We start from the raw sequence: 21747 nt of genomic DNA, 5'->3' as shown, positions 1-21747 counted from the left end.
GACTGCGACTTTAATCGACGCTAGGAGGCGTTGGTTTTATTTTGTTTTACTACAGTTTTGTTTTCCATTGGATTTGCATTGGATTCCAGATTTCATCCAGCATTCAATCCAATCGACAAACAACGGGAGAAGTGAAGTCAACGAAGGCGGCGGAGCGTAGACGCGTAAACCGACAAACCTGAAAAGCGAGCGTAAATTTGCCAGGCTAGGAGACATTGGTGACACCCCAACACAAATATCGCCGTACCTGATCGCCCCCGTGTCAGAATGACTGCTGTCCAAGGCGTATTATCGGCTGCAGAACGCTCTGTGCGTTCGGTGTTCGGTAAGCGATCACCGGCCCCGTCCTTCGCCGGCACCTTTTCTTTGTATCTAGGATCGAATACTTGTTAATGACAGTATGCAAAAATGTTTATGACAGAGTATACCGTAGCCATAATTGACGTTATGCTGTGGCCGGATTTGATGCCATTAATGTTCGAAAGCTGGAGCTGGCCCAAGCCTAGACGCGGTGTCCGCGCTCGTAGTTCATCGACGCCTCTCCCGTTCTCTTTCAAGTGGGGAACATTCCCTATGAGGCCACCGAGGAGCAGCTGAAGGATATCTTTTCCGAAGTCGGTCCCGTCGTGAGCTTCCGGTGAGTTCGATGACTGCGACGCCTGTCCCGCTCACCGGCACCGACCGTTGCGTCTCCACCCTGTTTCAGACTCGTGTACGATCGCGAGACGGGCAAACCCAAGGGCTATGGCTTCTGCGAATACAAGGATCAAGAGACCGCTCTGAGCGCCATGCGAAACCTCAACGCCTTCGATCTGAACGGTCGCCCGCTGCGTGTGGACAACGCTGCCAGCGAGAAGAGCAAAGAGGAACTCAAAAGTAAGGGCCGACTCGGACTTTGTAGAGGGGAGACTCTTGCAGTGAATGATCCTTTCTGTCTAATAAATTATTCCCTCTTTCTTTTTATTTTTATTCCTTGACAGATCTGCAGGCATCACTAGGGGGACCACCAGTTGAGGTAATTATGCACAAAGCACTGGATCAGTTCAACTTTAATACACACGTGTGACATGTCCAAGTGACATTGTGTAAATTGTTTGTGTATTATTTCTTATCTCGGTCGGTTTTGTGTCACCTGAGCTTTTGGGGAGTATTGATTTGACCTGCGGTTATTGATATCACTGGCCTGCAATAAGGCAGAGCCTCCTCCGTGGGCGGGGCTTAAAGGGCAACTCCGCTCAATTCCAAAGATTTCGGGATAATGATTGATTTCGAATTAAAAATTCCTAGTAAAACACACTACGTCGTTTGCTTCGCGAAAAATGGGATATATATTTTTAAATCAAATTTTAAACACGAGCGGAAATTGAAACCGAAACTTCGGCTCCGCCCGGCAACATTGGCCTGGGGTCGCCAAGTACATGGCCATCACGTGGTACGAGATGTCACGTGATCCTCGGCCCAACGACGGGCGGGATCGTGGCAGGCGCAAGTGTTGTCTGCACTGCACTCTTCGCCACGTTTTGGTGTCTACGGCATTCGACGACGTCTGCACAACTGCGGCATAAGTCTGCGCACGTGGTGTTCATAATGTGGACGAAACTCCTAGAGACAATAATCACAATCGGTGAGACGACGACGGCGGTTGTGACGCGGAAGACGGCAATAACGGCGGGCGGCCGGACGGCTCCCAAGAAGCGCGCTGCGCAGGCGCGTTACACCAATCACATGGACACCGCTGAGTGCCGAGAGGCAACATTGCTGACGTCATGCGCTACGCTCGCCCGGAGAAGTGAAAACAAGCAATAGGGGGCCATGATAATGACGTTTAGCTCAATGTTGGCTCCGCCCATGCCGTAGCCTTGACTGCGCTGTTGGTTGCGCCTGAATTCGCCCGCTCAAGTCAGCCGATTTCGGCAACTTGGCGAGTTGCAAAGTTTGTCGGACCGTTTAAGAAACATTTAGACAGAACTGCGTCGTAACATTTCACATGTGGTCTTCCTAGGCGGTACTGAAGAGGACTGCATTGTTTTTTCAAAACCAAAAATGAAGCGGAGTTGCCCTTTAAGGAGCTCTCTTAACCGAGCAGTGGTGCACCGAGGGAGCAGCCGTTGACGTGTTTAGCAGCCTAGCTTGCCAACCATTTCCTGTTTAAAGCCTAACTCGGAGTTGCGCAAACTTTTCAGGCAACCCTCCCTCCCACCTTCCCCCCCTTTAGAGCAGTATCAAAGCCATCAGCGGCCCGGCTTTCTTAGGCCCCCACGACCCCAGACGTCGCATCGCTCCCCCGCTTTGCGCACCTCTGTCCTAGCTAATCGAAACAGTCAGCAAGCTAGGCTGCCAAACAGACTGCGCTTCGCCCGGTCACCCCTCGCTCTGCTCAGGGAAATTGAAATATAACCTTGGACTCCAGCTTGCACCTAGCCTTGTTGGTATCACCAAGGGCTCACAGCACGCTGGCGTTCAAAGCGACGATTCTGCTCAGTGTTGCTTGCCACTCCCTCATAGCCTTGCCCCACTGGAGCAACAAACACCGATTTTCGTCCTGCGACACCACACAGTTCCGTGTCACTGGCGCTGTCCCACTATAACGACCAACTCCCGCGACAAACGCTGACAAGCGCCGACAAACGATTGACGACAGATGAGTTTTTGTCTGTCGTTGGACTTGAAGCGCAGCAAGCAGTCCCACCGAGGAACATCTCTCAGAGACAAACTTATCCTCCTCGCCCGCTTTTAACTTCTGTTGCCTCTCAATTCCCCTCCGGTTGCTCGCTCCGCCGCTCGACCTTCAGAGAAGTCCCTGGTGGCCACCGATCGTTCCCGCAGTTCCGGTCCCTTGATTGCTCATAGTGGCTTGCGGGTGCGGCTTGCTTGCTGGCAGTACTGTTGCGAAAAGGAATTTGCTGTGGCTGGTTTTGCTAGCGAAAACTTGGTGCGTGAGGTGGTTCAAGATGCCGAGGTCTACGCCTCTTCATCAGGATGGATACACCCATGTTCGAGAACTGTCCGAAGTAACACCGCTCACCACGAAGTAGGACACGACGTTCCGCGGCAAGCCATTCCGGCAGACGAGAGACTTGTCATCACGGTCTGTATAATGGAATGCCGTATTGTCCCCCCCAAAAACGCTTGCTTTTAATCATTCAGATTTGAAGTTATAAACATCCTCAAAATCGGCGTGAAATTTCATGGCGCTCACTTAGAGTGCTTCGAACAACACAACAAAGGAACGATTTGGGAATTCTAGTTCGGAAAACGTTTGGTGTCGAATGTCACAACTGTTTGCGAAAAGTCTCCAACGGCAAATGAGGACAAGCGGAAGCTGTAATAAAAAAATAATGTAATCGTCTCCACTTTCACCGTGTTTGTCGGTATGTTTTAGCCCAAAGAGCGAAACACGAAAACCGCGTCGCCACATCCTGTTTGTGTATTTTGAATTGCTTTGTTTACAACTGCAGTCCCACTAGGAAGCAATTTTTCTTGTCTCCGTGTTCTGCGTCGTGTCTGCCAGGTGGGATGGTGGACTCCGACAAACAGGCTGTCTGTTGGAGTCGTCTGTCGCGTGTCGCTGTCATTTGTTGCTGTTTGTCGCTCTAGTGGCACTCAGCTACCACTCACGCCGCCACTCCGTTAAGAGAGCCACGCGTGTGGAGGAGGCTCTGCCTTATTTTAGGCCAGTGACATCAATACGGTTGGGGGGATCGAAGAACTGCTACGTTACATTTGCTGTGTTCTGGGTTTTGACATGATTTGTTCTTTTCATTGGACTTTTCGACCCTACTGCCATAATATGGGCACTTCCATCCGAAGAGGGCAGCATGGCATAAATCACATATTCGTACCTGCCAGTTGACAGAAAAATCTCCCGGAAAACGCAAATTGTTACCCCCCTCCCCGCACTTAAGCAAGGAATCTTTGCCGTTGCAACAAACGGCTGCAATCATAACGAGGCCCAGCTGTATCTCGCTAGCATGAGCAGTGCAATATAAATGTAATGAAGTTGCCTAAATGTTTAATTTTTAAAAACCGCAACCCCCCCCCCCCCGGCTTCGAAATTCTCGCGGATTTGGTTTCTCCGAACTTGGCAGGTAAACATTTGAACCCAGTAATCTTATTCTGTGTTGGAAGCAAGAGCTTATTTTATAAATAGATTTCTATAACAATGTCAGTCCAGAGTGGCTGCTCTTTCCTGTGGGGACAGAATAGGTGATCAGCGTATGGCAGCAGCCGCAAAGCACCTTGGGTATTACTCACCTCTGGTTTGCAGCTTGCAGCTGACGCAGCACCGTGGCGTCTATGGTGCTGCGTCGGCATCTATGCAGGTGTTGAACCCGATCAATTCGAGCCACTTCTCTCTGTTGCTGGGTGAATTACAAATTTCTTAGCGCCTGAAGTTACTTCTACGGATAAGTTAAGTAGGAATCGGTATGCACAGGCGTCGAGAATGGCCACAAAAGCGCGGTGTCAGTGCGGCTGGTGGCAAGCTGCACTCGCGACGCGCTTCCCGGATCGTCGTGTGAAAGCTCTGGCTAGGTTAGCTATTTTGGTTTCCTCTTGAGCCAGCGTTCTTCATTGGGTTTTGTTTATTTTTGATGGTTACGTTAGATCACATCACCGACTGAAATAGGTATGAATGTTTGCCGTGGGATGCGGCTAACTGAAATGCCCGATCGGAGTTTTGGCATACTTTTTGTTGCGCGATCGAAACACTACTTCCTTACAAAAAGTTTGTTTCAATGACATCCGACTATGTGAGAACCCTTGCTTTTAAACACTCGCATGTTTTTTGTACTTCAAATAAGTTGTCCCCAGTGTGCCGTGACCCTCCCCCCATACGTTTTTTTAATGATGCCGAGTAAGAAAGCATGCATAAATGCGCACCGATATTGATGTGGGCTACGTAGGGTCCTACGACCGCTTTATTATCCGTCAAGATGTAGGTGCTGCTTGCTTGCTTTTGTTTATTTAGCTGACCCGTCCTTTTTATTTATATTATAGCAAGCCATTTGTTCACGCCGCTTCGTGGCAACGCTGTGCGGCAGCTCATTACATAAAAAGCTAATCTGAGCTGTCGATGTAACCAACTATCGATTAAACTGTCTGTCGATGAAACGGTCTGTCGACCCTTTGTTGTGCGATAAACTGATCTCCTGCGAGATCGCATACCGCATTCTCGCGGACGCCTTGTACGACGACCAGTACTCACCCCTTCGCAGATTAATCGAGACCTTTTTCGGGGTGTCAAGAGACTCTGTTAGAGATTGTTATTTCGCGCAGCCCTTACTTGAAGTAAAAGAGAGAACATATTGTACTGGCCAATATACCGCGGAGCAGTGGACCATTTTAATTGCGAATACAACATGGCTACCACAAGAAGGGCTTTCGATGCAGCTGAACGAATAATGACCAACACCGTACGAACCGGAAGTGTGAAGTCCATGTGAAGCCTTGTTTCGGATGACGAAACTTCCGGCTCAAACGCCGGTCACCTATTGGAGTTCACGGGCTAATGTTTGCGAATCCCGCGAAAGTGACCCTAGCGCCTGGTGACAAAAACCGTTCCCTTTTGTAGAGCCCCTACGGTGCCGAGGTGGAACCCGAGCGTGCTCCAGAGGCCATCTCCAAGGCTGTGGCTAGCCTCCCCCCCGAGCAGATGTTCGAGCTCATGAAACAGATGAAGGTGAGGCCCCCGACAACTAGAGTCTGCATGGGCTATTGCTCGAGGGCTTTTCAACATCGAACCAATGACCCGGGCCGGCATATCCATTTCGCCGATAAATTTCTCGACTGTGGAGGATGCCCACATTTAGTGGTTTCCACAATCGTGGTGACATTCATTGACTGGTTGTTAGTAATTTGTGCCCGCCATCTTGTTGTCATCTTCAAAAGACACAATGCTGCAATCCTCCGTGGAACTTTAGAGCCCCTCTTTGATAGCGTGGCTCTCTCGAATTGTAACGAACACCATTACTAGCCGATACTAATTGTTACCAGCATGATGCGCGACTCGAAAAGAAGGAAGCAAATTTCTCGGACATTCAAAGTCTTTGCGGCGTCGTACCCGCGCGGCCCAACTGCTGTCTCCTCCTCCTCTTTCCTCAGCTGTGCATCCAGAACAACCCAGGAGAGGCGCGCAACATGCTGCTGCAGAACCCGCAGCTGGCCTATGCACTGCTCCAGGCCCAGGTGATCATGAAGGTGGTGGAGCCCCAGGTGGCATTGAGCATCCTGCATCGCCAGAATCCCACCATGGGGCCCCTGGGCACAGGGCCCCAGCAGTTGCCCCCCGCACAGCCCCAGCCCCAGCCCATGCCCCTGCAGCCGCAGCAACAGCAGCAGCAGCAGCAGCCTGTGGTCGGCGGACCCGGCATGGGCTGGGGTCCCCAGCAGGGCGGGGGCCTGGTGGGGGCCCCGCAGGGCATGGGGGCCGGGGCCCTTCCGGCGCCCCAGCAGCAAGGGTTCCCTCCGGAGCAGGGATTCAACGACGCGGCATTTGGAGGTGGGTCCCAACAACCCGCCTGACTGATCGCCACCTTTTGATATGTTTTCCATAGACGTCAGAGGACTGCAGAGTCTTCGACGCTTTATGGTATTGGGCGAAGCTTTCGGTAACCGTAGTAGGTAATAGGGTACATAGACGCACTGGGTGCGTCTTTGTACCCTACTGTTCCTAGTTTATTTTTTGAAGTCTTATGTTTTCTTAAAGGAACCTGTGACTAAATGTGTTAGTTGTTGTAAGGGGTAATTCAAAAGAGTTGCCAAATGGCATGCAGCATCTATTGGAGATGTTTCACTTTCTACTCTACTTTCTTTAGGACTGGTAGCATTTTTGAAGAAGCAGGGTACGCTCGAAGTAAAACAGAACAGAAGCCTTGCGTGACAGACGTGTGCTTCGTGTCTGCTAATCACCCTGCCGCCTAGTAAAATCCCGAGAGATGCCCCACTCCCGCAAGATAGCCCACCCCTATTTTTGGCTTGATTTGCTATATTTTTTTTTAAACACCAAAAAATAGTTCACTTCTTGTAATAGTAGTGTTAGGATCAATGATGGCCTCGGCTTAAATGCAGCTAGTTATAGCCCCTTCCCCTAACAAATAGCAAGCGCTCGGTGAGCGGATTCTTGTTTTCCTCGCGAGATAAGAGCAATCTCTTCGTGTGCCGCTTGTAGATCCGGAGCCAGTGGGGCGCTCCCCGAGCGACTCCAACCGCTCCGTGGAAAAGTGGCGGAGCGCGTCGAGCGGTCCGGGTTAGTTCTCTGCGCAGCCATTTTTGGAGGAGTACGATCTGTAGTCGTCTCTCGCAACGTTTCAGTTTCGTTATCGACATTCCCGTGGGGAAGTGAAGGAGTTTCGCGGCTTTTTTGTTTCGATTGCTGGGTGGGCTTTCGTTCCCCTCGTCATAACCGACTCGCCCGAGCATACTGCGGCGGTGACATCGTTGCAGTTAATTTCAGGAGGTCTAACAAAAACGCAGTGACGGCGACGAAGATACCAGCTTAGCTCCAGCTCGAGTGACAACGAGGCAGCCGTTCTCGGCGAAGTGTTTGCCGAGTCGTTTGGCTGGCCAGCGAAAAGGCCCAAGATAGCGCGTTACGTCGAAGGCGTTGTGCGCGCCTATTTGGATGAAGAGCTAGGTATATGTCGTTTGTTCGTTTTGTGGTCTCTGTAATGTAATTGGAACAATAAGAAGACAACACGCCAAATACTCCGCAGATGGAAGTCGCCTTCGGAGATGGCGATCGCTTTACGGCATACGTGTTTGGTATTGCTTAAAGGGCAACTCCGCTTCTTTTCCAGTAGTGCAAAACTATGCAGTTCTCTTTGTTATCATCTACAAAACCCCCATGGCAAATATTACGGCGAAATTCCGCCTAGAAGTTCATTAAAATCGCTGTCAAAGTTTGACAAGCACAAATCCGCTGGTTTTGGTTGAGACGTGCGGGCCAGACAACACTGCCCGGCTGCATTTCCGCTTCCTCCAAATTCCTTCTCCCGGCACGTCCGCGACGTCATCAAACATGTACAGCTTCTTTTTTTTTTTTTTTTCAATTTTGTTTTCTTTCCCGGGGAGAGCACGGGTGGCGCCAGCGCCGTGAAAGACGTGAGTGACGCGCTCGGCCGGCCCGGCGCTCGACTATTGATACTACTGATAAGCCGATCGCCTCGTTGAGCGCGGCTTGTGTTGCATCGCATACTTTTGAACACCAAGTAAAAGGAGGAGAGGGAAGCTGCTTTTGTAAGAATATTGAGTGACAGGTTAATCTTCTATAATCTTCTGGGAGGAGAATAGCGACGCCTGTGCTAATCCAGGAGGCACAAAGGAGGATCCTGATTAGAGGGGAGCTTCTTCTTCCCCTTGTATATCACGTGGGTGTACATGCTTAGTGATGCCGAATATACAATGTTGTCCGGCTTTGCCACCGTTTCGGTTTCGGTTTGTGATCATGGCTAGAGTAAAATTACACGAAAAATATTTTACTTTTCGTGAAACAAAGGATTGGGGATTGTTTTTGAGTGCTCCAAAAAGCAAAATCGGCCACTATCTCAAAATTTTTTAAATTAAGCGGAGTTGCCCTTTAAAGGGCAACTCCGGTCCATACTTTCGATTTTGGGATTATGACTTTTTTTAGTGCAGTCAGCGTCCCTGAATTGCAAGGTGTAATTTTTTTCTCGTTATTGTGCGTAGTTTTAAAGATATCGACGCCTGAAAGTTTTGTTTGGGGCGCGGCCAACAAAACCGAAACTAGCCGCTCGAGGCCCTGGCAACACTGGAAATCAGCCGCTATGTGAACGTGACGTCACGATCGTTCTCGTTCAACGAGTATGCAGGCCGAGCGCCACCTACCTCTGTTGCGCTAGCCGTCTAAAGCTAGGAGGTATGCTGATTTTGTTTTAATTCTGTAGTTATCGACCATATGTAGCAAAAGTTAGTGCGTATAACCAAAAGCTAGCGACTGGAAAACCTGTGAACTCGTATGGTGCCGTACTCGGCGGCCACCGCCGTGCGTACGCTATGCCGTACTCGTCACTTGTATACCCAAAAGCTAGCGACTTGAAAACAAGTGAACTCGTTCGGTGCCGTACTCGGCGGCTGTCGCCGTGTGTGTGGTCTTCCGTACTCGTCGCTAGGCCTAAATTGTCATCTGAGCTCCGTGGATGGAGCGGCGTTGCTTTACGCAGCGCTGCCAGTGACGTACAGTACTGGGGGCCCTTTCGCTTTCATGCTGCGGGTCAGTCCCAGAGACGAGGGTTTTAGGCTCCGGCGCGGGGCGCGGCGCCCGAACACACGTGTGCTGGGCTGAGCACGACTGCTTTTCGTTCTTTTTTCCTTGGGTGCGTAAAAGCCGAAGTCCAAAGTCCACTCGTCGAACAGCGTTCACCCACACCTTCTCCAATTTCCGGTCCGTCGGACACCTGTGAAAAAGCATCTCCGTGTTGCGCAGACGGTTGTTTGAGCAGCCCACAGCGCTACAAGTTGCACTCGGCATCTTTCGAGGAACAGCTGGGCAGTCTTGGGCGCACCGAGTTGCTCGCTAAAACGAGTCTTAAAGTCCTCACAAGCAAATTAACAAAAGGCTATACCGAAGCTACACGGGTTACATATAAAAGCAACGGCTAAACACGCCAATCACAAGCCGAAGTAGCGGTGGTAGCGGCTCAAAGAAGCGCACTCCGCGCAACGCCCGCATTGCAGGAAGAAAAGAGAATGATACGGACGTCACGGCCCAATGTTGCATTAGCGATCGGCAACCCGCTGGCCGCCCGCTAAGGACCGGCGGCTCGCGGCGGGTCGCATTTTTGTTATCGGCATTAGTTGAGAATGCGGCGTCCTACGGACGTAATATTTTGGCCGGAGTCGTATTTTGTGTCACTACAACGATACCAGTATTTTATTTCATTTTCAGTTTTGGCCGGAGTTGCCCTTTAATAGCATCCTACGGCTCGTACAAGTACTTCTAGTTGCCTTCATCGGGCTTATATAACTTTAAGGAAAAATAAATTGTGTCTTAACGTCGGGGTCACCGTTAATCAAGTACTAAACAAAAAAACTTTTTGTCAAAGCACAAAGTTCCGATCAGAACTTCATGCTTTCAGCAAGATAGCAATGGGAACCGCAGCTGCTCAAAAGCGAGAGCAGACGCTCTGGAAGCGGTGGCGCTGGGAGCGTTACCGCTCGATTTGCTCCGCAGCACGTGCCACTGGGATGGACCACGTGACCGTTCGCTCACCGAGACCAACCGCTCCACAACCGCTAGCGCGGAGCGCTCGGCGTTTACCAGGGGAAGGGGCTATTAGTTATGGCAGGATATAAGCGAACGTTGCCGACTGGGAAGTACAGTCATCTTTGCTGGTGCCAATCATCACCATGACAAGCTTGAAAGAGACACAACTTAAAAATGGCAATTCTTTTCAACTTTTCTTGATTGTAGACTGAAAGTTAGCTTACTCCCTATTTTTAGCCGATTTGCTCTTAATGTTGGGTGGGCTATCTCTCGGGATTTTTAGTCTAATAACGTCGCTTTCGAACCGTGTGTAGATAATTTCTCTGGCTCATGTTGGGTTACTCCGGCTATGTTGCTGCATGTTGCAAAATTCTTAGTTCCACTATCTACAGGCATGATCCCGAGATTTCTCGGCCAGCTTTAGAGCATGGATAGCGCACCACACCAGGGAATCTCTTCAGTGTCAGAACGTGTGGGCTGCAAGAAGGACTAGCTGATATATCAGTTTTAAAAGAGGACAAGTAAAACCACGAACAACCACACATGCCTTTTCCATTCTTAGTCTTGTACCGGTAGATTATAGGAACTGCGGTACACTATGAAAAAATTTTAGACAGAACACTGAGGGTCAGAAGCAGATGTATTTTAGTTTCCCTGTTTTGTCTTTCCAATTTATGACTATAATGGACCACCAGACTTGTCAAAGCTTTGTGGTCGAGTGAAAGCTTAAACCATCTATCAATTGCAGCTTACGATTACGGATTTTGCTCGTAGCAACCTCGTTTTTGTCTATAGTCCCTTATGTACATGCTGACTTAGGGTGGAGAGCCCGCAGTTGTTGTGCCTGTCCATATGCGACACCTAACTTACGTCGTCTGGTGCCTGCCACAGGAGGTCGGGGTCCGCCAGTGGGTCCCGGTAGACCAGCCCTGTTAGGGGAGCGCCCACCGGTGCCCGAACCGCTCAGGACGGCACCCTTTGACCCCCGAGGTGAGCTCCACGGTGCCCTTCTTTTCGCCGTGCACAAGAGCCGCGGCGGAGAGGAAAGTTTTACAGCGGTAACTGTTGGTGGCCCCCTCACGGGAAAAACATGCTCATGTACGAATGCAAAACCCCGCTCTACAGCAGAGGCTCTGCTCTCCCTCTCCTCGTCATTCCTCACGCACGACAATTCCCTCTCTCTCTTCCCCCTCCCTTCCCCCCTTTAGGCCGCCGCTGTTCTTGTTCAGCGACGCTTTCTCATCCTTGCCTTCCCCACCCCCTCCGGCAGCCGCCATTGCGAAATACACCTGCGATTGTGCTGTGCGGACACACTCCCTCGCCGCCCCACTGCCGCCGCCTAGGTGCCGTTCTCGCGTACTCTTTGTGCCTCTATGGAACAGCTCGCTTGCATACTTTTGCTTCTTCCACCGCTGGTGCGGTCACAGGCGCTTCTGTGTCCTTTCACACATGCAATATGTCATACAATCATTCTACCAAAGCACACATCTCCTCACACACGTCTCCTACATCAATTCCACAGAAAGCAAAGAACCCGTTGCAAACATTATACAGCACACTGGATGAAGGCAAATCTCCTTCAATATGCCTTTCTGCAACGCAGCAGCTACCCCTGTCAATTGCAGCACACTTTGTGCGGTCGTTTTTCTTTTGAGGTACTTCCTAAGGGCGCTTGGTTTTAACTCTTTTGATTGCTTGTGGCATATGAAGTACAGGGCCTATTATGGCAGAGCTGTTAAGGGCTAGGTTCCCCAGGATTGTGTCCGGTATCAAACGCCTGTCGACACAAACCTAACTGGACAGCTACCGCCATCGATAAGCGACGGCGTCAAGCACACAACCAGTCTGGTTGCCGCCGTCGCTCGTAGATGGCGGCAACCAGTCCAGCTATCATATCAGAATGGATAGTTGGGCGCGTTGGTGGGAATTCATCGTAGGAAACCGCGCGAAAAACAGACGACAAAAAAGAAGCACATGTAAAGAGCAATGCGCTCGTCACGCGTGTTTCTTCGTCCTCGTCTGTTTTGCGCGCTATTTCCTACGCCCTTATCAGTTTCGGTTTGGACTTAGGATGGGTCGGCCGCTCGCCCTTTCGGAGAAAGAAGACTGGCTGCGGAAGGAGTGGCGACGTACGCAGCAGCGCGAATGGGTCCGTAACCGCCGCGAAGCCGCTGTCGCCTCGACTTCCACTGCGTAGAGCGCTTCAGACTCCCTTGCCAAAGATGAGCGCATCGCTCGCCTGGAAAGCTTCCGCCAAGAACAGAACCAGCGATGTAAAAGGCGCCGGCAAGCCAACGCCATGGATGGCGATCGTGCCGCGAAGGCCAAGCACAAGCGCGAGGCGCGACGGCGAGGTTCCGGAGGGAGTTCGTGGATTACCCGTTTGGCGTCACGTGCACCGTGTGCGACCTACTCTGGTTCGTCGGAGACGTATCCACGATCGGCAGCGTGTCAAACGCGAAGTGGGAAACGGGCGCGTGCGCGTTACGGCAGTGTATCGAGTACAGCTCCGCTGGTCTTTCTTCTTCACGAGAGCGGAAAGGCTGAACGTTTTTTAGTGAGGGCCTTGCTCTAACGCACGTCCAACTAAGTCTTGCAGTGTGTGGCAGCTAGAAAACAAAGCTGTGAACTAGGGGCCAAAGAATGCTCCGCTGCAACTCACTAGTGTATCAAGACATGATAATTAATAAAAGTATGTGCAGCAAAAAAAATGGGGAAAACAAAGAGGTAACATTTCAGATGTCCAGGTGTCGCCTTTAGACAAGGAAAGGTTAATACAAAAATAGTCTCGGCCATTCGTTCAGCCCCACTCGATTATTTATTGCCAATTGCGCAAAATGCAAGGAACTCCTTGGGCACGAGCAGATGGCTCTTGAAAGTGCTTCGTGTTGACATTTCTTTTGCTTTTCTTTCTTTTCTGATGAGATGTATTCATTGCAAATACTGTCAAAATAAAAGAGAACTCGGAACCAAAGCTTGGCGAGCGGCCTCGTATTCCTGTTGCAAACACTTTCGCTCTGCTCGTCGCTCCGTCACCGCACGCAGTGATGGCCCCGGCCCCGCTGGCCGCACCGGGCAGGCCAGGCATGGTGGGCCCGGACCCCCGCCTGGACCCCCGCGGGGACAGGGACCTGCGCGTGTCCATGGGGGACCGGGACATGCGCCAGCCGCAGCCCCTCGAGGACCAGGACTTGAGGACCGGCGGAGACCCCCGCTTCCGGGCCGGGGCCCCCTTCGACCCCCGTAGTCGCCCCTTCGCTTCCCAGGGACCCCCGGGGGGCCCGGCCCCCATCGGGAGCAGGGACGACCCCCGGATGGGCCCCGGCCCGGCACGCCCCGGCGGAAACCCCGTCATCTCGGCTCAGGACCAGGAGAAGGCCGCCCTCATCATGCAGGTGCGCCGTCCTCGACTCGTAGAAGTGGCAGTCGTCTTTCTCGCAAGCGTGTGTGTCGACGAAAGACGTCTGCACCGTCTGTAGAATTTCGGGACAATGTGGGGCTCCAGAACAGCTTGAGGAATGCCCATTTTTCCCAATTGGTAGCCGAACAACCCCTGTCCAAACCCTTGCAGCGCAAAAGCATGCAGACCTTGTTAACAGTGGTGCACATGCTAGGGAGTGTTTTGCACATAGTTGTGCATCAATGGCTGACTTAGATCTCATGAGATAGTGCTTAAACTGGAAGAACACTTTACATAGGGGCAGGGACAAGCGATGAAATATGGCAGCTCGGGGAACCCCTGGGGGTACTGTGGGGAACGCCGTTTGAGAGCCCGTGCTCTGAAGCCATCTGTTGCCCACAGGCCCCAGATCATCAGGCTGGCATAATTCGTGCCGCACCCCATACCTTGTTTGTCGAATGCTACAAGGGAATAATCTTCTCTTTTGAGATGACTGAAAATCTCATCACTACTTTTCTCTCTGTCATGTGCTCTGTCTTGCCGTAACGTAGACCGTGGCAGCAAAGGCCGTAAGCATTGTCGCTATTTCCATAGCCAACTCTGCACACTTCACAACCGCCCTTGTGTTTTGTGCTCCCATTCTTTATATTATCCTTACCAGCACGCTCTCCATTCCACGCCTTCCTATCTTTTTAGAGTAGATTCGTGCCGAGGCACTTACAAGTGTGCACAATCTCGTACTAGGGGAGTCCACACGGGAGGTTCCATCTCGTCGTCCGTCCTACGCCTGCACTGCCGAGAGGCAGTGGGTAAATGCATCGGCACTTCTGTGCTCCGGTCTGTGGGTGTCCCGCACGCCTCCGGATGGCAGCGATGGCGACATTTCCGGTTCTCTCCCTTGCCTGCAGGTGCTGCAGCTCTCGGATCAGCAGATCGCCTTGCTTCCACCAGACCAGCGCCAGAGCATCATGGTGCTGAAGGAGCAGATTGCGCGCAGCACGCAGCAGTGAGGAGGCTGTCCACGCAGCTAATAAACGTGTTTACTGGCTTGGTTCCAGTAGTTCTCGGTCTGCATCTCACTCAGCCGGGACACTGTGCGGTCGAAGGCAAACATCTCTTCCTCTCCACTGAAGATGCTCGCGCTCTGCGAGGGAAAAGGCAGGGTTGCTTGGTTGGACGACAGGTTAATGCTCGGAGTTTATACTAAGAAAAGGCCCTAGAAGCAAATATAGAAAACAAAATGTGCAAGTGGTCTAAGTGATTACAAAATGATAGTTATAGTTAGGGTGTGTACTTTCCGGTGTTTATTTGTGAGAAAAATCGGCGGATGTTTTTCGGTGTTTACTTATTTTCAAAACACCGGTGTATTTCGGTGGAACGTCTCACGATGAGGCTAAAAACGGTGATTATCGGTGAAAAAAAAAAGCGGTTGATCACAGACAGAGAGTTCCAATTTTATTCACATAGTTTATACACTTCTTCTCTAGGAAGCAACTATTTCTCACACTTGGTTATTATAGTGGATGCAAGCATACTTTCATTCTTGCATCTACAGGCAAGGAATGTGCTGCCGTCATGGCAGCACGTTCCTTGAGGTTCGCAACCCGCAATTATGAATACATGGCTTTCACCAACATCACTTGGCCAGACACAATGAGGAAAAGGCACGTGAGAGCCTACCCTCCACTGTGTTAATTTTTTCACAAAAGGGAGCCATGGGAGACACAATAGGGGAAAGGCGTATGAGAGCTTAGCTTCTACTGCGTTCACTAGACGCTTTTGACCCCCAGAAAGGAGGGCAGACTGGCGCCACCTGCAAGCCATGTATAAACACTGGAAGAATGCAGGATCCATGAGATAACACGTTTGACGAACCTCTACGGGGAAAGGGTTTCGCTAGGTCGGAAACTAGCAACGACCGGTGTTTTTCGGTTTTAACCAGGGCGAAAATATCCAACCACCGGTGTTTTTCGGTTTTAACCGATTTTATATTTTCGTCACTGACGGATGTTTATCGGTGTTTTTCGGTTAAAACCGGAGAATGCACACCTTAGTTATAGTACATCTAATTTGGATTTAAGATTGAATTCCAGAAAAGTACCATTGCAGTTTTGATAAACAAGTCATTTTGGTAATACAGTGTGATCCACTTATAATGATACCACATATAACAATGCATTGCTTAAAACGATCAGTTTTTAGAATTTCTAGTCTAGAAACAATCAGATTCTAGTCCACATACAACGAAAATCGGTTATAACGACTGAAATTTTTGGTTTTCTCATTATTGTTATAAGTGGATTGCACTGTAGATGCTTAAATATAACAAGATGACTAAACTTGTCATCGTGTTATAACTAAACGAAGGTTTGTCTTGATAGGATTTATTTATCCCCATATCAGTTAAACAGTTCACAAACAGGAGAGGATGATCACAAATCTTAGATCTCCGGCAGAAGTTTCGATTTTTCACAGTCTTCGCTATTGCATGCCATATTTCGCAAAGCAGCTTACGTCTAAAATTTCAATACCCTAGAAATAAAAAAATTAGACATTTACAATTCTCTGTAATGCGAAATTAGAGCATAACTCTTGAGGAGGAGGGGGGAGGGTATACCCCTCCTCCCCTTTTTAACAGGAAATTCCCCGCTAAATTCAGCGAAAATTTCCCCACTAAGTTTAGCGGGGAAATTTAGCGAACAATTTCCCGCTAAATTTAGCTGGAAAATTTGTCTGCTAAATTTAGCGGGTTAAGCTTCCTTGCTAAATTTAGCGGGGAAATTGACATCACATGGGACCCCAACTGCATTTAGTTTCCCCGTTAAATTTAGCGGGGAAATTGTAATGTCCGATAATGCAACATGCGCGGTTACGCCGACGCAGCTCAACGTGGAAACGGATGCCTAAGAGCTGCGCTCTAAAAGTTATATATTTAGGACTAGGTATTTTTTTTAAGAAATCTTTGGTTGTAGAAGACTTCAGAAATTTAGAAAGCGTGTGCAGCCTGTCCCCCTCATCACCTGATCGGTGAGCTGGAGGTCGTCCATCAGGTGCCTGTTCTCATCGGTGAGGGTGTTTGGGCCCTGTACAGTGGAGAAGAGCTGGTTGGGAGGCACCTGGACAAGTTAATACGTAAATGAGAACAGCTGAACCATTTAAATCGGGTGGCAGCTCGCACCACCTAATTAGTGTTTTCCATGTCAACAGTTAGGCTGAAATATACGAAACATTAAAACTCGGCCTCTAAATACCTGGGCGGACATGACGAGGCGCACCCGGTGGTCGTACAGGGTGTCGACGAGGGTGATGAAGCGCCGGGCTTGGGTTTTCTCTCGCAAGCTCAGCTGGGGCACGTCCCGCACCAGGATAGTGTGGAAGACCTGGCTCAGGGCTAGGTAGTCCACCGCCCCCACGGCCTGCATGTGATGAGGCAGTGCTCCGTTACTCTGTCTCCTACTAGGTTACTCTTCAAGTTGCACTTTTTAATAAAAAATAGCGTCACTTGAACAGTGACACTTTTTTTGAAGGAGGTGTTACTTGAAGAGTGACATCTCCTTCGGAACTATACACAAACTCTGCTCCCTGACATGGTGCCACTGCGGTGGCGTTGCTGTTGGCACTGCACAATGTGCAGTGCCCGCACCTGTTGTGGGCAAACACGAGTTTGTTTGTGGACTATGCTGGTGTATAGGCACCCCTGTCAAAATGACAGATACCTTTGTCAGAAGTACCTAGCCCCTATGTGTTGACACCTATCCAGAATACTGACACCCAATTTGGAAGCACAAAAGTAAACACTCGAAGGATGCTCTGTTGGACATGGAGGAGCCTGAAACTTGTAAGGGAGGTGATCTGGTGGTCTTCTACATCTACCTGTTTTAGTTTAGAGTGCCATTTATCTTGCTGCTAGAATCAGTGTTTGGCGAAATTGCTACGGTACGGCTTTTGATTTGCAGCTTTCTTTCTCCTTTGCTTTTATTGCCGCCAATACAGCCACACATCTTGTGCACTTACGCGGTCACACAGCTCGGAGAAGGAAGAGTCGAGCACTCGTCCACAGGCTTTGGCAAACTCCACGTTGCGCCCCTTGATCGTGAGGATGCGCGGCCGAATGACTGCGAAAGAAGACTTCGCCTGAAGCTTTTAGGTTCTTTGGCTCCATTTGTGAAACTAACCATCGTTTTCCTGGCTGGCCAGAACTTTGAACATGCGGTTCAACTCTGCATCAGCATCGCACTCAGACTTTCTGAAATCCAGAGCAGGAAAAGGAAACCAGTTCTGAATAAGCTCGTACACTTGCTGTAGCAACGGCACTCACACGAGGTAGAAGCTAGTCTTGGCAGCCCCCTTCTGAATCCTGTAGTCGATCCCGGAGTCGAGTGCCACTGGTATGCAGTTTTTCTGCTCGAAATCGAGGATGAAGCCATGTTCAGAGGTGCTGCCCCGTCCCACACGAAACTTGACACTGTACGTTTAGGGCTGTTTCGTATGGTGGAAATTAGGAACAATTGCTCGGACTGCTGTGCGAGGACTGTTAATAAGTAAAACATTTTACGGATTGTGAGCATGTATTTTTTAAAATAGATTTTTATCATTTTTTATTTGAAAGCCTCGGAGTAGAGCAGCTTGCAGAGTAGGAGTGCTTGTAATTGTTCAATCTAAGCTACTGTGTGAAGACCGCCTCCAATTGATGGGTCTGCCATTCAACACAATCTTAAAGCGCAACGAAAAAAACTGGCATGCCACTTCTAATGAGAGAACATCACGATACAGGGAAATATACCTATTACTTTAAAATCCCGAGCAAGCTCCCATTCAGAATTTGAAGATAATGATGTAAAACTGGGAAATGAGCACTCCTTAGGTCAATATGTAAAAATATGTCCTTTGTATATTTTGCAAATGTTACAAAATTGCTTATTGTGGATCGGGCGTATGGTCGGTATTTTACAGTAGTTGCAAAAATAAGTTAAACACCTCAAACAAAATAATTATGTGCTGCTGGGAATTCATTTCTTGGGATCTTTAGATGTACATGGAACTCGACTGGGATTCAAACCCTTCAGATGAGAACAGAAAGAAGGGCGAGAGTGCGGGCGAGCTGGTGACTACTCAACGTGATTGAACCCATGGCACTGAAGGAAGAAGACACAGACCCAAATAAACTACATATCAATATAAAGGATCAAAGACATTGTAGATTTCTACAGGAACGAAATAGCCAAAAACCTTGAGCACGTCGATGAAGGGCAGGAAGCTGCTGCGCTGCAGTCCGTTTTTATACAGGTCTGCAAAGAAAGAGGCACCGACGCTAAAGGAAAGGAGTCATGGGCACCATGCCGGCAGTCTGCCCACCGTCGGGCTTGCGGTTGGACGTGGCGACCACCACGGCCCCGAGGTTGAAGAGGTGGCTGAAGAGGCGCTTGAGGATCATGGCATCCCCAATGTCCGTCACCTGGAACTCGTCCAGGCAGAGCAGCCAGGCCTGGGCGCAGAGGGCCTCCGCCACGGGTGGAATGGGGTCGTACTGCGGGGATTTGCGGCCCAGGCCCGCCTGGGCGGACTGCTGTTTCCATGCGTGGATGCCTGGTCAATAAGGCAGACATTAGGGAGTTTTCGTAGATCGCTTTTTCCATCCCGCAACGCCCTCTGCATCTGGCTAAAAGGTCAGGAACTCTGCAGATGAGGCTAGTGGCATGCATGTACAGTAGCAGTGTCAACGTTGCAGACAGCGTAGCAGAGGGAAACAAACAGTCTACAAAAACTCCCCATGCAGAGCGCAAGTTCGCTTGCTTCTTGCACAGGGGTTGCGATAATGTCTAAACGCCGAGCTCTTATTGGCCGATTGCAAAAAATAGTGGGTAGACCTCAAGGCATCTCGCATTGAGGTCTACCCAGTATTGTTTCAATCAAAACCAATCAGAGCTCGCCGTCGTCCTGACGTCACCGCAACTCCTGTGAGAGAAGCAGACGACTCGCTCTCCGCATTCCTCCGCCGTTTTTTGTGGAATTCAGGTTTGGAGGTGACGGGCGTTTTGTGAAGGTGGCCTCGAATTTCGACCTTGCAGAAAGAAACACTCGGGAAGTGAAAGACGAAACAATATGCTTCCTTTCGGGAATTTTGGTTGTAATAGTGATTTCCAAAAACGCACACAGGAAAAAGCCAACATTGGTGTCGACCTAACCTGAGAGTCGGAAGAGCAGTCGAGTTCTAGCTTTAAAGGCCTCAATTGCAATGGGGATCATATCCGTTTCCTCGGAAAACTGGCAAATATTGGGAAAATTTTGCAAGAGTAAGGTAACATGCGTGTGGATTTGCAACGTACGATTATGGACATCCAGCATAAAAGAGTGGAAGTGCACTCGTTGCTTGCTCTCCGGGGTCGCGGACTCGTAGAACATGTCCATGAGCATGGTCTTGCCCCGGCCTAGACGAGGAGGGCACCTTATTAGCTCGCCAACAGAGAAAAAAAGAGTGTTCGGCCAACTGTATTGGACTGACCGACAGCGCCGTAGATGTAGACCCCCGCCGGCTTGACTACTGGCTTGTTCCCCGAGAACCACTGGAAAAAGCCGCACACAGGCAGGTCACAACAAATGTCAGTCTGACCGCCTCGTCTGAAGGTCCTTTTAACGGTCACCTTTTCAAAGAGGCTTTGGCTGCGGGGTGCATACTGGGAGATGTTGGACTGGAGTTCACGGAGGAGTTGGGCCACCTTGAGCTGATTCTCGTCCGGTTTCAGCGTGCCCTGACCGAGGAGGCGGTAGTACTGGGAAAGCACGTCTTCCTGCTCGATGCCACCATCTGCCAACAGTACTTATATATAGCTTCTAAGGCTTGGATTTGGGACAAAAAAGAATTAAAAGAGCTTGCAAGCATGGAAACACAGGCTGTGGGTTTATAACATTCACGATTCTTGCTTTATGTGATTATAGTTCTTCGGCGCTCTTGTCGGAAAATACGATGGTTTCATTGGCTGCAGAGCGACAAAGTGCTCGGGGCTCGCCACGCCCCGAGGTTCTTAAGCTGTCAGTGATTTATAGTAAAGATCCCACAAAATGCTTTCGAGGCTTCTATTCCACTGACACATAGGTTGATCATTGGCCTTGAGTTGTTGAGCTCATGCGTAGCATGATATGCTCCGAGTTATCTAATAATAAATAAATTAAATATATATCATATGTATTTTATTTTTTTACGGATTTTATGGACGCATATGCTAGAGCTAGTTAAGTGAACTGGCATGCTTACCTTGAGTACTGGTTGTAGTTACAGTTCGTTTAAGTGCGAGGCACCATGGCTTGTGACGGTGGCAGCCGCCCGTCAGCAGTCTCCTGAGATGTAGAGGCACTGGAAGTCTGGTTTTCATGACGTTTCGAGCACGGACAGAGCAGTATCAGCGGAAAGTCTATATGTGTTGTCCGTCGTTTCGTGAATTAATTGTCGATGGTTTAGTTACTAATTTATTTATAGCACCGGAGGTCTAACCTACGAGTTTTCTAAGTGTACTTGCGATCTTCGTCGTCACGGCCTTTGCGTAGAATACTTAAGATTTTTAGTCGACTCCGACGCTGAACGGGGCATCTCCTCAGGTACCAGCTCGGCGCCGATGACCTTCATTGTAGACTGATTGGTTAGGGACTAACTGCAGTTACTTGGACGCGTGGCAATCTGGAACTTGTATAAAAGACTTTCCGTTCTGCCTTCAAAGGTTTCAGTAAATAGGCGACTTCAGTGAATTTCAGCTCGATTTCCGAATCATCGTAGTACGAACAAATGAATGGCCCTGGCTGTGCCCCCGTTGTTACACACGTACCGAAGCAGCCGACGCAAGAGGGTTTTTGTTTTGTTATTAGTTTTGCTTATCTTAAAGTAAATTTTACTTAAATGCAATTTATTATTTAATATGTTTTATAAAAAATATAATGATATAAAATATATCTACGACCCGCTTAATTTATATTTCGTTTATAGCTGTGGCATGTGGCCTAAGCTCAAATAAGCTAAACTAAAAGTAGAGCATCAAAATTAATGAAATAGTTATAAAAAGTTTTTAACTATACAGAAATGTTTTAGAAGACAAGATGTCTTCCAAAGTTTACTGAATTTTTTATGTAGGCAGCT

The 21747-nt window shown here is 49.4% G+C and overlaps 2 protein-coding genes across 3 annotated transcripts; one reads left to right on the top strand and one right to left on the bottom strand.

Annotated features, from left to right (window-relative positions):
• The first annotated feature begins 108 nt into the window (after window positions 1-108).
• On the top strand, window positions 109-14688 carry LOC8053559 (cleavage stimulation factor subunit 2). The gene is made up of 9 exons (XM_002433380.5): window positions 109-325; window positions 559-637; window positions 707-876; window positions 981-1015; window positions 5573-5680; window positions 6103-6499; window positions 11114-11212; window positions 13268-13617; window positions 14531-14688. The coding sequence occupies exons 1-9, from the start codon at window positions 268-270 to the stop codon at window positions 14630-14632; spliced, it is 1398 nt and encodes a 465-aa protein (XP_002433425.4). The 5' UTR covers window positions 109-267; the 3' UTR covers window positions 14633-14688.
• Window positions 14647-21466, bottom strand: LOC8053558 (putative ATPase N2B). 2 transcript variants are annotated; one of them, XM_002433379.5, is made up of 12 exons: window positions 20875-21466; window positions 20264-20427; window positions 20125-20185; window positions 19949-20050; window positions 18978-19208; window positions 18852-18910; window positions 17941-18023; window positions 17798-17868; window positions 17637-17737; window positions 16874-17038; window positions 16643-16738; window positions 14647-14766 (listed from the first exon to the last, which is right to left on the bottom strand). In XM_002433379.5, exons 1-12 carry the CDS (start codon window positions 20990-20992, stop codon window positions 14650-14652), a joined length of 1368 nt encoding a protein of 455 aa, XP_002433424.3. In that variant the 5' UTR covers window positions 20993-21466; the 3' UTR covers window positions 14647-14649. The 2 variants fall into 2 exon arrangements, with proteins under 2 accessions (XP_002433424.3, XP_040358184.2); XM_040502250.2 differs by having other exon boundaries at window positions 20125-20427; window positions 20875-21446.
• Window positions 21467-21747: the final 281 nt, after the last annotated feature.

The sequence above is a fragment of the Ixodes scapularis genome, unplaced genomic scaffold, assembly GCF_016920785.2.
Source record: "Ixodes scapularis isolate PalLabHiFi unplaced genomic scaffold, ASM1692078v2 PGA_scaffold2__306_contigs__length_199485367, whole genome shotgun sequence".
In the NCBI taxonomy this organism is placed as follows: domain Eukaryota; kingdom Metazoa; phylum Arthropoda; class Arachnida; order Ixodida; family Ixodidae; genus Ixodes; species Ixodes scapularis.
The sequence above is the reverse complement of the archived record's forward strand: the minus strand, read 5'-3'. Positions and strand labels throughout refer to the sequence as shown.